The sequence below is a fragment of the Chrysochloris asiatica genome, unplaced genomic scaffold (assembly GCF_000296735.1).
Source record: "Chrysochloris asiatica unplaced genomic scaffold, ChrAsi1.0 scaffold00137, whole genome shotgun sequence".
NCBI lineage: Eukaryota > Metazoa > Chordata > Mammalia > Afrosoricida > Chrysochloridae > Chrysochloris > Chrysochloris asiatica.
This window is the reverse complement of record NW_006408655.1, coordinates 8028442-8044523: the sequence shown is the minus strand read 5'-3', so window position 1 is coordinate 8044523 and position 16082 is coordinate 8028442. Positions and strand designations below refer to the sequence as shown.

The following is a 16082-nucleotide window of genomic DNA, read 5'->3' as shown; positions in this document are numbered from 1 at the left end:
CCATAGGATTTCCAAGGGTGTGATTTTTATGGAAGCAGACTGCCACATCTGTCTCCTATGGAGCTGCTGGTGGATTTGAACTGCTGACTTTCAGTTAGCAGTCGAGTAATTGACCACTGCACCACCGGCGGTGGTGTGCTGTGGAGTCAGTTCTGACTCATAGTGAGCCCGCATAGGGTTTCTGAGGCTATAGATCTTTACAGGAGAAGAAAGCCTCATCTTTCTCCCACAAAATGACTGGCAGTTTCGAACTGCTGAATTTGCATAGTAAATAAGGTTGATCACAATAAATGAAAACAAACAAAAAGACAAAAGCAATCACAACCAGCAAAAACAGTATTGAGAGACTTTCAATACTGATACCAATCTTCTTGATGGTTCCTTCTTTTTAGTGAATTTCACTGCTGGAATGTTTATTGCAACTATGGTCGCTTTGGCTGTTGGATGAACAGCTTTAACAGGCCAAATGCAAAGAGGTGAGGTTGTTGTGCAGGCAGTGACAGAGGCAACCACACACTCATCCTGAAATTGCACTTCTTTTCTTGACTTCAAGACCTTTTCTGAATGCTCGTAGTTTGAGTTCATCTATAGTGACATGCAGGAGCCCTGGTGGAGTAGAGGGTTATACACAGGGTTGCTAACAGCAAGGTCAGCAGTTGGAATCCATCAGCCACTCTGTGGGAGGAAGAGGAGGCTGTCTGCTGCTGTTAAAGTTTACAGCCTCAGAAACCTTAGGATCACTATGAGTTCGAACGGACCAACGGTGGGATAAACAGTCTGAATTAGGTGTTAAATCAAGCACCAAGCCAGACTTGAGCATTGACTTATTATCATGAAAACTCCAAAGGAAACAGATCAAATTACTGAGTTACTAAATAAATCTTCATTACTGGAGTCCTGGTGTGGCACTGTGGGTTAATGCACCAGCTATTTGAACTTCAAGGTCAGCAGTTCAAGCTTATCAGCTGCTCCTTAGAAACCCTATAAGGGGTTGATATGGCTTGGCATCTACTCAACAGCACTTAACAACAACATAGTTGTGAGTATCCCCATTTGTCACCCAGGTGACAAGGCTTTGATTCCCCAATGGGGAGGCCAGTGGCATTTGGAGTCCTGGTATGGCACTGCAGGATAAGCACTGGACTGCAAGGTCGATAGTTCAAACTTACAAGCTGCTCCTCATGAACACTATACAGGATCTCTATGAGTCAAAACCAACTCAACAGCATTTAACACCACCAAATCCACATAGTATTTAGCTCTCAAATTTAAATGTATGCCTGTTGTTAGTGGCTGTCATGTAGGTCCTAACTCATAGTGAATCCATATACACAATGCAGCGACATACTGTCTGGTCCTATCCATCCTCATTACTGGTTGCAGGTTGAACTGGTGTGATCCATAGGATTTCACTGGCTGATTTTAGGAAGTAGATCCCAGTCTGCTGCAGTCCATAAAGCTCACCAAAATCTGTTCTGCATCATAGCAACACATAGCCTTTACTTAAAGACGGATGGTGGCTGTGGATAAGTGACTTGGCTGGGAATCCATGTGAAAGGTGAGAATTCTATCATGAAACCACCACTGCCTTCCTAAACCAAACCCATTGCCACTGAGTCAATTCAAGAAAGAATTTCTGAGTGGATTCTTGCACAAACATTTCCCAGGTTTGTGAAACCTTTTCATGTAATTGTGAGGAGAGCTGAAAATGTCCTTTTCATTTATTTACCAACACTTCCCCATGAGTGCTATGAGAGAATACAGTAGTGCAGAGAACAGGGACCTTGCTCTCAAAGAGTTTATTGTCTCCCAACAGGTCAGAGAATCACTAAAATTCCTCTGCATCTCAGTTATCTAATACATACAAGTTGGCAACTAGATTGGGTACTTCCTAGGGTCATTATGTGGCTTTAGAACTGCTGTAACACACACTTGCTCTGCAAAGCACAAAGTCAAAGTGAAAGCTCATTGGCAAAATCATTTAATGGCCATTCTTGACAGCAGTATGCTAAATGTCACTGAAAACAAGTTAAATCACCAAAAATTCTGTCCTTCAAAAAATGGAAAGTCTCCTTACTGCTACCTGAAAATACCACTTGGATTTTCATCTCCATACCTAACCCTCTTGTTCTACAGGATTGATACCTTCACCAACCCCCTCATAACTTGCCACCTTCCTATTTGAAACTTCTAAATGAAAGGTATCATTTCCCTTTCCTATAGGCTTTGTGTGTGTGGTGTGTGTTTAATCATTTTCTCTCATCAATAAATTCAATTTGTCACCATTCACAGCAAGCCCATAGTCTTGCATTATTATTAAGCAATTAACTGAATGATTTGAATGTTATTTCCAATATAATAAATGCAAAAAAAAAAAAAAAAAGAGAAGGCAATTTGTGGGACGGAGGAAGATGTTTGACTCAGTTGTATACGCTTTTTAAAGGTGCTTGTAGACATTTAAAGGAGGCCTGGTGGCACAGTGGTTAAGTGCTGCTAACCAAGAGGTTGGTGATTTGAATCTACCAGCCACTCCAAGGGAGAAAGATGTTTGTTAAGATTTACAGCAGTAGCAAACCTGTGGAGAAGTTCTAATCTGCCCTGTAAGTAGAACTGTGAGTTGGAATTGAATTGATAGCAATGAGTGTATGGACAATTGATGTACAGATGTTCAATCAACCAGTTCTCCCAGATCTGGAGAGAGTTTATGTGTTATCTGCAAGAACTCGATGTTTTGTCTTATTTACATAGTGTTTAATCTTTACAAATGTTTTTCACATCCATTATCCTCTGTTGAATTTGATTTCAATAAACATCCTAAAAAGTGGATAGTAGAGGATTATACAAACAAGGCTGAGAGTAGCTCCTAAAGCGATGTGTGTCTAATTGTCCAGATTGTTAACACAAGAAACCTGAGGTTCAGAGAAAGTGCTTCGCTAAACATATGTGAGAGAGTTGAGCCCAACCCTAGGTATTCTCACAATTTTGTTTTCCTATTTAATGAATCACTAAATGGTCATATGCTTAACTACTAGCTGAAAAGGAGTCTTGGTAGCATAGTGGATTATGAGCCGGGCTGCTAACTGCAAGGTCAGAAGTTGAAATCTATCAGTCACTCTGTGGTTAGAAAGATGAGGCTTTCAGCTCCCATAAAGATTTACAGCCTTGTAAAGTCTATACAGGGTCACTATGAGTTGGAATCGACCTAGTAGCACACAACCAACACCACTAACAGCTGAAAGATTTGCAGTTTGAACACAACCAGAGGTACCATGGAAGACAGCCTAGGTGATCTACTTCCAAAAGGTCACAGCTTTGAAAACCTTAGGAACAGAGTTCTACTTGACACATGTGTCAGAAGAGACTCCAAACAATTAACAAAAAGAGTTGTCATGGTTGATGCTGGTGGAGAAGTTATCATTTGGGATGATAGTATAAAGGAAGAGGGAAAGGACTACAAGAGGACTTTTGGGCAGCATACATGTTTAAAGAACAGTGAAAGAAGAGGAGTCTCTCCCCATCAAACTCAAGATCCTCCTGGATACGATTTTGTCATCCCTTTGCCTGAGAGGCTCAAGAAAGGTACATATTAACTGTAGATATCCACGATATCTGAGTCTAGTAACCGTGACAGCAAATAACACTCTTTCCCAACAGAGTCAGATAAAGTACCCAGAACATGATTACAGGGTAGCGCGTTTTTAGACTTTATTCAGAATGGCAGCTTCCTGAAGTGGGTCAGCATAAGAAGGGTTGAACTTAGTGTAGCTGGATGCAGGAAATGAACACATTTCTGTGGAAGTAAGTGAAGACAAGAAGCCTCGTGGTGACTTGAAGCAGAAGGTAGGCATGCTTGGGATGATTTTCCTGGCCAAACCAAGGGCTCTTGATAGGGAACCCAGAGTCCAGTTTGGGGGAAGGAGGAATGATATGCTAGGAGTGAGTCTCCTTTCTGAAGTACAGGGTCCCAAGGGCCCGTGGTTAAAGGCACAAAGAGATTAAGAAGTTAATTTCAGGGTCACCTTGCGGAGTGGTGGACCGGCAGTGTGCTAGGCAAGCGCTCATCTCCATCAGCAATTCAGGTCTCCCTCGCTTTTTTGATTGCTGGCACCGCTAGGTAAGCGGGTACCCTCAGCGTCTCCTTCTAAACTGGATCCTCTCCACACCACTCTCCCTTTTCTGCCATCTGCTCTCCCGAGAGGACTGAGGATATGCCTTGCCCGAGTTCTCACAGCCGGCATTGCTCAACCGCCTGAGAGACAGCCGCCAGCGCTCGCCCGTCCTGGCGGGGTTGCCCAGTCACCCCAAGCCACAGCCGAAACCCCGTGCGGAGGGCGCAGCCTAACGGTCCAGCCGCACCCGGCTCCTCGCGCCCCGCCCGGCGGCGCTGCTGCCCGCCCGCCCCCTGCGTAATGACGCCGGCGCTCAACGCGGAAGCCGCTCGCGGCGAGCCTGGTCCAGCCCCGGGCTGAGCTCGGAGCCTCCGCGGCACGGGGATCCGGGCCGAGCGCGAGCCGAGCGCAACCTCCCGCCCAGCCGGGCCGAGCGGGCGCTGCGGACGGAGCAGGCGGAGCGCACCGGCGGCGGCGGCGGGCAGAGCGGGGGACGGCGCGACTGGGACGCCACCGGGGGGGATGCAGCTGCCTCCCCGGGCCAGTGTGTAGAGAGGGCGGGTCCCCGGCCTCGGGATCGCGGCGGTGGAGGGAAAGAGGCGGCGGCCATGGCGACCCCCGGCAACCTGGGGTCCTCCATCCTTGCTAGCAAGACCAAAACCAAGAAGAAGCACTTCGTAGCACAGAAAGTGAAGCTTTTTCGGGCCAGCGACCCGCTGCTCAGCGTCCTGATGTGGGGAGTCAACCACTCGGTAAGGATTGGGGCTGCACCGCGCTATCCCCTTCCTCCTTTTCCTCCCGCTCCCCTCCTCCTACTACTGCAGCTGCTACCGGCGGGTGGGCAGCCCTAGCCAACCCGCGCGGGGGCCCCCGGCCTCCGGCTCACTCGCCCCTGGGCTGCTAACCCTTCGAGGCATCTCATTGCCCCAGCCCCACGACGCCCGCCCGCCCCCTCGGGTCGCCTAGGCGCATCTCGAGCCCCCTTTAAGCTGAGATCCGGGAGCGGTGCGAAAGGTCCTATCCTCATTGGAGCCCTGCGGCGGATGCCAGTGACACCCCGTCCGTCCGACCATCCGTCCCTCGGTGCCCGCAGCCCGAGAAGTGGGAAGTTTGCATCGAGCACATCTCCGCCTTTTGCTGTCTGTCCCAGCGAGGACTGCTGAGGGGCGAGTCCTGGCGATTGTACCCCGTGTGTCTGGGGGGGGGAGGGGTCGGAAGGAGCCGGTGGTCGAGTTGGCACTGCTGTTCCTATGCTAGCAGGTGTACTTGTCAGAGGCCGGGGGCTTTCGGAACCTCAGTCTGAGAACTGGGGTGAGAATAGATCAAGGGGACTGGGGCATCAGTTTAAGTGCTTAGGTCTTTTTCTTTTCTTTTCTATACTTCCCCTTTAAAGACAATATTGTTGGACACAAGGAGTCTTTTTGGCAAAGAAAAAGCCAATGTAAATATGGCAACTGGGTCTTTAGCATCTTTCTTAGCTCCTCTCCCCTATCTCCCTGCGCTTTGCGGGCCAAGAGCTGCTTGGCTGCGAGTCTTCCTCGCCACTCACCTCCTCCCCCACCTGGAGAACGGGCAGAAGTCGCAGACTGCGGAAGGGCGACTGGGGTTGGGTAGGGATGGCAGGAAGAGGAGGGGGTCTCCAGCACAACTGGAAGTGGTCTCGGAGTTGAATGCACCCGTTTGAGGTTTGCGAGGCAAATGCTTGGAAAGCTTAGCTTAAAACACAGCCAGAGTGGTGGAAGATGCACCGCTGCGGGCTATGCGGACTGCGGTTTGAGGGTCTGAAATAGCCTCCTGCTGATCTGACTGAGCTGCAGTTTTAATCTACTTAGATAGGATCAGGAAACATGATCCCAGCTGTTGGCTGAGCCATGAAAGTTTAAATGAGCCTGTGAATTTTGACCATGATCTTACCCACTGCAGTCGGTTAACATCTGAGGGAAAATGTAAGCCTTTTCCGTACTTTTGATGTGCATAGATATATGTAAGTCCTTCTCAACATATTGGTGCTTAACACTCTCAATTTAATGAAGTTGTTAAAAATGGCTTTAAAAGCATACATAGTATTTGTGGGTTTTACTTCCTTAACCCAGCTCGGGGAAAGGTGAAAAACTGTCAGAATCGATTATGTGTGCAGGAAGTGGCTGTTTTTCAAAGGTCCAAAACCAAACCCATTGCGGTCAAGCTTGTCGTTAGAGGACAGAGTAGAACTGCCCTATCGGGTTTCCAAGGTTATACATTTTTACGGAAGCAGACTGCCCGGTATCTTTACCCCTCAGAGGAGCGGCTGGCTGGAACCGCAGACCTTTAGATTAGTAGCGGAGCACTTTACCCACTTAGCCACCAGGGCTCCTGTGTAAAAGTACTACCAGAATTGATTGATTCAGTCATCTTAATGCCTAACTCACAGAAGTTCATTTCAATTTACTGACTGCTTCTTTATCTATCAGGGACTGTAAGTTGTTAAAATACTATGCCATACTGCACCAAAACACCTAACTTCTATTGGAGAAAATAAAAATGAACTTTCTCCCTATATTAGGAAGTCTACAATTTCGTTATGTCAACTTAATTATGTTGCCATAGTAGAGTTATGTCTAGTTTTGCTAGACTTAAAAAAAAATTATTTGTGCGGTTAGTTGTTTCTCTATTATTAGATTAGAGTCTGTAGAAGTTTAAAAAATTCTAATTCCATGCCTTCTAAACTGTGTACTCACATTTGTGGATACTTTTATCTTGTTGGTCTTCTGATATTCTGATAAGAGAGATTTTTGGTCTTAAGATTTAATATATTAACATAGTGTCCCAGTACACTGCTGACTTAGCACACTGGGACTTCGGCTTAAGTCTAGTTTACTTTGTTGTTATTAAGTGCTTTTGAGTTGGTTCTGACTTGTGGTGACCCTGTTTAAGGTTTCCTAGGAGAGAATGGGATTTGAACCACCCATCTTGAAGTTAACAGTCCAGTGCTTATCCTACAGGGACACACCAAGACTCCAACTTTACTTTTTTGTTGTTGCCATTGAGTAGGTTCCAGTTGCGTGCTTATCCAAGTGTCACAGATTATAAATGTGCATGTTTTATTGTAACTACTTATGCTGCTTCTTTATCTTTATAAATTGCCACATGTTTTAGAATTTCTTAATAATTAATTTAAAATATTTTTTAAGTGTTGAAGACTTCTGAAAAACACCCATGATTTATAGCTAGTACATCTAATGCTATTTTCTTTTCCTTGCAACAAAAATTAGCAATTCTAAGTATCCTCACAAGAGGACTGAATTTTTCATAGTCTGTAATGTAAACATAATATCCACCATTTAACCAATACAGATTTGGCACAAAGCCTTGCTAAAAATAATCCTCATAATTTTGTTCAAGTATCTTTATATTGAGGACTCTGAAATGACATAAGAAAAGTTTATTTTACAGCCTTTTTTCCCCAAAATGTTAATTTGGTTTTTTAAAATGTATTATTTTTGAGAAAAGGATGCAAATGTTTAGAACGATGAAGTCTAAGTTACGCATTTCTAGTTGATTTCATTTTAGGAGACAAAGTCTGGTATTATATAGATGTTTTTATATGACTTATGTACCAAAGATAAAATATGAGACTACAGGATTCAGCCACTTTTACTGTGCACTAGACATCCTGGAAGTGTAGTGGGTTACACATTGGGCTTTTACCTGCAAGGTCAGCATTTCAACTCTACCAGCCCTTCCACGGGAGAAAGATGAGACTTTCTGCTCCTGTAAAGGAAATCCTATATAGGGTTGCTGTGAGTAGGAACCAATTAGATGGCACACAAACACCACCATTATATCAAAATCTATAGAATAGTAATAATTGCATTATATCAAGATCTATAGAATAGTAATAGTAGAGTGTTGTTGTTATTGTTAAGTGCCTTTGAGTCAGTTCCAACTCATAGCAACCCTTATAGGGTTTCCTAGGAGCAGTTGGTGGGTTTGAACCACCAACCTTGTGGTTTGTTGTTGTTGTTAAGTGCCGTTGAATCAGTTGTGATTCATAGCGACCTTGTGTAGCGTTTCCAAGAAGTGGCTGGTACGTTTGAACCGCCAACCTGGTTAGTAGTAGTTGTTAAGTGCTGTCGAGTTATTTCAACTCATAGCGATCCTGTGTAGGATTTAAACCTCCAGCCTGGTGGTTAGTGGTTCAGTGCTTATACTAAAGCACTACACTAATAGTAGTTGTTATTGTTGTTATTAAGTGCTGTTGAGTCGGTTCTGACCCATAGCGACTCTGAGTAGGGTTTCTGAGTCTGTGAATCTTTATGGGAGCAGAAAGCCTCATCTTTCTCCTGCGGAGCAGCTGTTAGTTTCAAACTGCTGACCTTGGGGTTTGCAGCCAGATTCTTAACCACTATGCTGCCAGAGCTCCTTACACTAACAGTAGTAGTATGTGTTAAAAGTTGTGTTACTTTTATAACCTAGTTATAATGGCAATACAAGTGCAGCAAATTTATGAGAATTTTAAAGGTCTTGACTATATGGGAAGGAACTGGGGGGGATGCATTTTAAAGAGTTGTGTGAAGTAGGAGTTCCTTTGATTGTAATTGGACTGCATTTCATTCAATTAAGTCAAAGTCTACTGGAATGAAATGTAAAAAAGTTTCAGTGAAGGTGGAAAAATTCAAGTCCATTGTGGTGATAATGAAAATCTTGATGTGGGCTCTGCTCAGTGACAGGTTAAGCCTGACATTATGTGGTTAATTTGATGGCTTAACTGCTTTCTAACTTAAAGTATCCATCAGAAAATGGATCGGTGCCAATTTTTATTTCAAGTATTTAAAGCAGAGGTTATAATTGAATACATAAAAGAGAAGACAACTTAAGAAGGCAGTTTTGCCTTGTTACATTTGGAATTAAATGAAAAATAATCAAGCAGCTGAGCTTCTTAAAATTATATTTTGATAGTTTGTGCAGCACATTGAATAATATAAAAGCTGAGACTTGTTTTTAATAGATGTTCCAAAAGACTTTTATGTGCAGTGAAATGTGAGCCTTTTAGGAAGTAGTATTTAAAAACCCACTTACATGTTCAAAGGCAGATACTCACTATCTATATAGAAAAAAATTTAAAAGGACATAAAACCTGTTTAAAACAAACATAATATTTAGAATTAGCCAAGTGTTGCTGTTAAGGCATTACGATTGCAAGCCATAGAAACTCGAATGAGCTGAGGCAGAAATTTAAAATAATGGAAAAGATATTGGGTATCCATCACATTGGAAGGAAGAATTGATAACCAAACCCTGAGAAGAACAGGAATAAGGCTGGCCAACTGGAAAAATCGGAATCAGGTGCTTAGACAATGTTAGGAATTTTCCGTTTGGATTCCTCCCCAGGACAGGAAGCTGCTGACTCCCCAATTTCATGTTTTGTAATTTTTGCTCCCAAACGAGACTCTCTGTCTTTGATTCAGTTATAGAAATCCCACAGAAGCAATATTACTAGTCCATCTTGGCTCAGTTGTGGCTTCCCACAAATAACAACAACAACAAAACAAAAAAACAGTTGACACTGAGTCATTTACAACTCATGGTGACCCATGTGTCAGAGTAAAACTATGCTCCCTAGGGTATTCAATGATTGATTTTTCAGAAGTAGATCACCAGACCTTTCTTCCAAAGTGCCTTTGGGTGGACTCAAACCTTCAACTTTTTGGCATGTTCGAATTGTTTACAACATGCAGGGACTCTTCCCCCTGACTAAGCATATATGAAACCACTGGCAACTCCTAACCACTGGGAAAGGCCTGAACAGGCAGTGTCAGGCAGGTATCTGTCATAGTGATAGAGCTGGGCTATTTAACTTGGTGTCTGTAGGTCCACTGAATATCTGTGGATGGCTTCTGGGGGTCTGTGTGCATGGTTGGTGTGTATTGGTGAATATGGTTTTTCTAGGTAAAGTACACCTGATCCTCACTTATCCCCATGGTTAGGTTACATAAGTCCAGGTCATTATGTGAAGACAGAGGATGACTACATTATTACATGACTGCCAGATTATGTCATTACATAACTGTTAAATCACTGAGAATCAAGGCCCAGCCAAATTGACATATAACCATAATTATCACAGCCAGCATTATTATCACCTCGTACCTCGGCATTCATTACTGCCAAACATAATGTTGTTAATGTGCAAAACAGTCGAATAGTAGATTTTTTACTATGATCGTAAATGTGAAGTGTCAGATAATGAGGTAGTGGATGAGTGAGGAGTTGATGTATATAACTTATATTTTCTTTAAGGTCTGGGACTCACGCTAGATAAATACCATTATTAAAGAAATAGTGATTTTTTTTCTGGGTTCATAGGTTAATATTTGGGCATTGAAACAGATAAAAGAAATACATGAAAGAAGGTTTCAAAAATTATTTGACCCACTGAATAGTTTTCATGTTTTCTAGATAGTTAAAAGAGATGGAGATATGATTCTTATGTTTCAACAGTGAGTAATTGTTATCATGACTAATTGTGACTGTCACAACTGTAAAGGTAGACGTTTTGTAACAAAAACAGGGGAGTAGTTAATCATACAGTCCAGAAACAGAGGACCCTAGGGCCATCAAGGGAGAAGAGCATAAGTGGAATGTGGGACCTTATCCAGAGAAGCAGCAACACCAGAGATGGGACATGGAGAGAGGGAGCAGCTAAGGATTGTAGATTCATGGAAAGAGAGGGACTGAGAGCTGGCGGCCAGGAAGCAAACTTGCTGAATGTGCCTTTTGGTGGTTTAAGTTATTATGTATGCCTGAGTGTTGTTTTTTTTTTTAAAGAGCTAAAATGAATAGATAGAAATACTGTTAATTTATGGTACATGGAGGGGATTATAGTCATTGTAATGAAACAAAGTATATGATTTGTTGAATGTAATAAAACTGATGATCTGCCCTGTAAACTTTGAATCAATTCACAATAAAAACTTTAAAAAAAAATTGAATGACTATGAAATGATATGGACTGAATAGGAATATATTGTGGCAATTAAACTAAAATATTAATCATTTATACAGTAGATAGAATTCATTTCATGGAACCCAACAAACCAATCATTCAAAAACGAATTGCCTCACACTATTGTTTACCCCCTCTTCCGTTTACTTTTCAGAGGAAAGAATGCCAAGCAGACATGCACAAACTCACAGCTTCCTGCATACTCTCCATGCACCACTTAAGCAGTCTGGAGAATGCAGTTTAGAACCTTGTCAAGAATGAGATGAGGTGGTGTGGGGTAGGAAATCGGGAAGAACACACAGCAGCTAGGAAGAATTGTACGAGGGAGGAACTTGCATGCCAACTTGCCAGTCACCTCTGACTCATAGTGATTCCATGTGTGTCAGAGGAAAACGGCTCTGTAGGGTTTTCACTGGCTCATCTTTCAAGATTAGACTGTCAGGTTATTTTTTCTGAGACATCTCTGACTGGACTCAAACTGCCAATCTTTCCGCGAGCAACTGAGCAGTGTATGTTTACTGTTTGCTCCACCCAGGAACTCCAGGAACAGAAATTCAATTAATGACCCGCCTGAGGTCACAGGTAGTAGAGCTGGGATTCAAACCCATACCCATGGTTAACATTGATCTGTGCTGCTTTTGCAGGGCCCAGAAGTTAGTAGTTTCTTTGAGACCTTTACTTGGTCATAAAAGATACTTGGAATCCTGGTGTGGCACTATAGAGTAAGAACTTGACCACAAATCGGTTTGAACTGCAAGGTTATTGGTTTAGACCCACCAGGCACTCCTCAAAAATCCTCTAGACAGAGTCAGAACCAACTCAACAGCACTTAACAATAAAAAGTGCTTGGACAGAGTATTAGCTATTCATATGGGTGAAAACTGTTGGGAAACGCTTTCCCCTTTACAGAAAGAAAATAATTTCTTATGGTCAAAGCACATAAGATGAGAGCAGATATATGGTTTATTCCTGAAAAGTGCTCTAAGGAGTTTTAAAACAGTAACCTGCCTAAAGATAAGCTTTTAAATTCAAAGTAAATCTTGGTAATTTTTATTAATTTGCAGTGGTTAGAGTTCAGGCTATACCATTTGCTTTGGCTCTGTATGACTTTGATCAAGTTACTTAACTGCTGTTTCTATTAGTTTAGGAGTCCTGGTGTGGCACTGTGGGTTAATGCGCCAGATTGCAAAGCCGTTTGAACTGCAAGGTCGGCTGTTCAAGCTCACCACCTACTCTTCAGAAACCCTATACAAGGTTGCTATGGGTCAGAACCACCTCAGTGGCACTTAACAACATACCAATGTTAGTTTATATATTCATTTATTTTATCAAACAAGGCAATAATAATATCTACTATACAAATGGTTTTGTAGATTGAATAAGTTGTTAAGTACCATCGAGTTGGTTCCAACCCATAGAGACCTGTATAGGGTTTCCAAGGAGCAGCTCATGAACTTGAACCGCTCTGACTTTGTGGTTTATGTAGTCCCACACATTAACCCACAGCGCCACACCGGGACCTACCTACTATAAAAATGGTTTTGTGGATTTAATGAGTTAGTACTTGTGAAATGCTTCAGTAAATCTAGTTATTGACACATGGCAAGTTCTTAAGAAATGTTAACTTTTTTTTTGGAGTCCTGGTGGGGCGCTATTGGATAAGCATGCTACCCACAAGGTCAGTGGTTCAAATCCACCAACAGCTCCTCAGAAACCCTACACAGGGTCACTCTGAGTCAGAATTGACTTGATGGCCCTTAACAACAACAACATTGTTATTTTTAAATTATTTCAATGATAAGACATGGAAATTTATTAAGGGCATGTTCTAATAGTTACTTTATCTTGGTTCATAATATTGTATTTGGCAACCTTGGGCATCTTTTAAGTTATGAGTGGACATTTTTGAGTTATATTTGTGCGCTTGCTTTAATGTTGTCTGTGTCTGTTTCCTTACAGTGTTCTTTCTTGTATCTTTCAGTACCTCCACTAGCCGTAAGGTTGTTTTAAGGGTCAACAATCAAATTCAGATTCATTCACTGCAAACTGTGGCTGCTATTGATGTGATATTTTTCTTTTTCTTTTTAACATGAGGAAAAACAAGGCCACCACCACCAAGTCAATTCTGAGGGTAAATCTTACAGGAGCAAATAGTCACAACTTTCTCTGAGGAGTGGCTAATGGATTTGAACTACCAACCTTGTGGTTAGCAGCCTAATGCCTAACCCACAGTGCCACCAGGACTCCTTAACATGAGAGATACTACAATATGATTGAGATTCAAAATGAATATAGAAAAGGGCTTCAAAAAGTTTCTGGGAAAATTCTATTATCTTGTCATTTCATTCCTCATACTATATAGGTCCTGTCCTCTGGTTGGTCAGACATATGTACAGATACTTGTACAATAATTGGAATAGTTAATAGCCTCATATTTGAACGTTTACTATATTTTAGATTGTTGTTGTTGTGAAGTGCTGTCAAGTTGGTTCCGACCCATAGCGACCCTGTATAGGGTTTCCAAGGAGTAGCTGGGGAGCTTGAAATGCCGACCTTGCAGTTTAAACAGTTTTGTAGTCTGGCGCATCAACCCACAGTGATTTGCTTTAATACGCATCAGTGAGCATATTAAAAGTTACCTTGCCTAATAGGATAAGAGAGATAATAAAAAAATAAAATAATGAGTACATTTTCTAGTATGTTATAGAACTGGGTGAGGCAAATCAGGAACGCTGGGCCTGAGCACTCTTAAGTAGGGTGGTCAGAGTCTGGGCCTCACAGAGAAGATGAGATTTGAAGAAAAGTGTGAAGGAGATGATGGGTTTAGGCAGGTGGATATCTGGGAAAACAGTATTTCTGGCAGAGGGAACCACTGGTGCAAAGGCCTTGACACTGAAATTGGCTTGGTTTCCTCAAGGAACTGCCAGGAAGCCAGTACGGCTGGAGCAGACTGAGAGAAAGGGGACGTGGTAGGGAGGGGTGGGGGCCAAGGCGGCAATGTGGCTTGCATCATGATTAATTCTCCCCCAAGACTTGGAGAAGACTTAGGGCAGGGCTGACATTGAGGAGGACCTTGAAGACTATAGATTAAATTTCCTCCCTGGAGAAGGTGAGGCAGGGCATTTGAGGCCAAGAGACAGCACTTGCAAAAGTAAGCAGAGTGTCTCTCATGTGTGAAGACTGACGAGTAGTCTGATGTGGCTGTGGCATTGGTCCTTGCTACTCAGAGTGTAGTCCACTGAACAGTGGCCTCAGCGGTCACCCAGGAACTTATTAGAAATGCAACATCTTGGGCTTCACTCCAGACAGATGTGATCAGAATACAGTTTTAACAAGGCAAGTGGCAGGTAAGCACATTAAGGTTTGAGAAACACTGACTGGGGTCAGTCACTGGTATCCAGCTGTGTCCTGTGGAGCCTTAGGGTTCTGTGGCGATTACCTCAGAGACTGTAGGGGATGTGGGGGGTGGGGGGGGGGGGCGGCTGAGCTAGTGGAATTTCAGTCTTTACCTCTGCTCCATCAAGAATAGTTTGTTTTTCTCTGTGTGTATACGTGCACACATATGTTTTAAACTGGGCACTGAATACAATGTGAGCTGGAAAAAACAGATCTATTGCCAAGAAGACTGAAAAGTATAGAAATGGGGGAGATTTTAGGATATGGTTGGGAAGGTAGTTTGAGGCCAGATTTGAAGGGCAAGTAGTGGACATTTGCCAGAGGTAAACTAGCAACTCTTTTGACAAGGTCTCACTAAAATGTACCATAAATCTTAAACGGGCACTCAATATATATAATTTATTCTCCCCTCGAAGGGTGTTCTTTCTCCTACTCTGAAATGACTCCTTACCTGTTCCCCTTTCCTTTAGCCTCCAACAAGTATCTTGGCTCCTTTGCATGCTTCCCAGCTGACAACCTCATATATGAGGGGGCTTCAAAAATTTGTGGAAAAGATAATGGATTGTTTCTACTCACTTTTTGGAGCCCCTTTATAGAGACCATCTGCTTCTACTGTTCCTACCACCAAAGCTACTACCTCGTGGACAGCTGAATATACTACTCTACAGACACGCTGTAGGATTGCACTGTCTAGTTTGGTAGCTACGAGCCACACACATTATTGTTGTTAAGTGCCATCGAGTCAGTTCCAACTCATAGAATAAGTTTCAATTAATTAAACTACATAAAATTAAAAAGTCAGCTTTTCATTTCAAGTGCACAACACCTACCAAACTGTGCAATGGAAATATAGACTATTTCTGTCATTCTAGAACTTTCTATTGGACAGCACTGTTCTAGGACAGAGAATGAACAGCAATAACAACACAGACATTCTGTGGCTTCACAGCTCTCACTTCAGTTTAAATTGTTTTTCTGTTCCTTTTGATAGCAAACATTGAAAAGATTTGTCTAAAGATGCCATCTTCTTATAGTTGTCATCCCCAGTCACCAACTCTCTTTGTAACTTCTCCCATCAAGTTTTCATCCTCACTACTCCAATGAAGTAAGACTGACCAACACTCCCAGTGACGATCATATTTTTCCAATTCAGGGATCACTTTTTCTTTTCCCTTGTTTTCCTTCAGTCTCACTGACTAGTCTTTGGTAGGCCCCTTCTTTGGCATGTCCAATCCTTTATTCAGTCTCTGACTGTGAACCCCTCTTGTATAACTACATTCTATAACTACTGCCTACGTGATCCTGTCTAATCCCATGGCTTTGGATACCATTTCATGTTGGTAATTGAGAAAGTTGTATCTTCAGCCTTGACTTCCCTCCTGGGCACTTGTGTATTCAGTTTCTTGCCAGATACCTTCACTTGAATACTTAATACCAAGACCTGTGATTCTCCCCTACCACCACTATTCCCCTTCACCCAACAAGCTTGACCTGACCTCCTTCCATGCTGTAAACCAGTTTCTTTCCCAGGTCAGTAAATGGACCACCATCTACCCAGGTGATCAAGTCAAACATCCAGAAGCAGCCTTGAT

The 16082-nt window shown here is 42.7% G+C and overlaps 1 protein-coding gene across 1 annotated transcript in view; it reads left to right on the top strand.

Moving 5' to 3' along the window:
- Positions 1-4705: 4705 nt before the first annotated feature.
- The window catches only part of PIP4K2A (phosphatidylinositol-5-phosphate 4-kinase, type II, alpha), a 233474-nt gene continuing 222097 nt past the window's right edge, over positions 4706-16082 (top strand). The window contains exon 1 of the mRNA XM_006869901.1: positions 4706-4861. Within this exon, the coding sequence (XP_006869963.1) occupies positions 4718-4861 (144 nt within the window). The 5' untranslated portion in view covers positions 4706-4717. The remainder of the gene's footprint in view (positions 4862-16082) is intronic.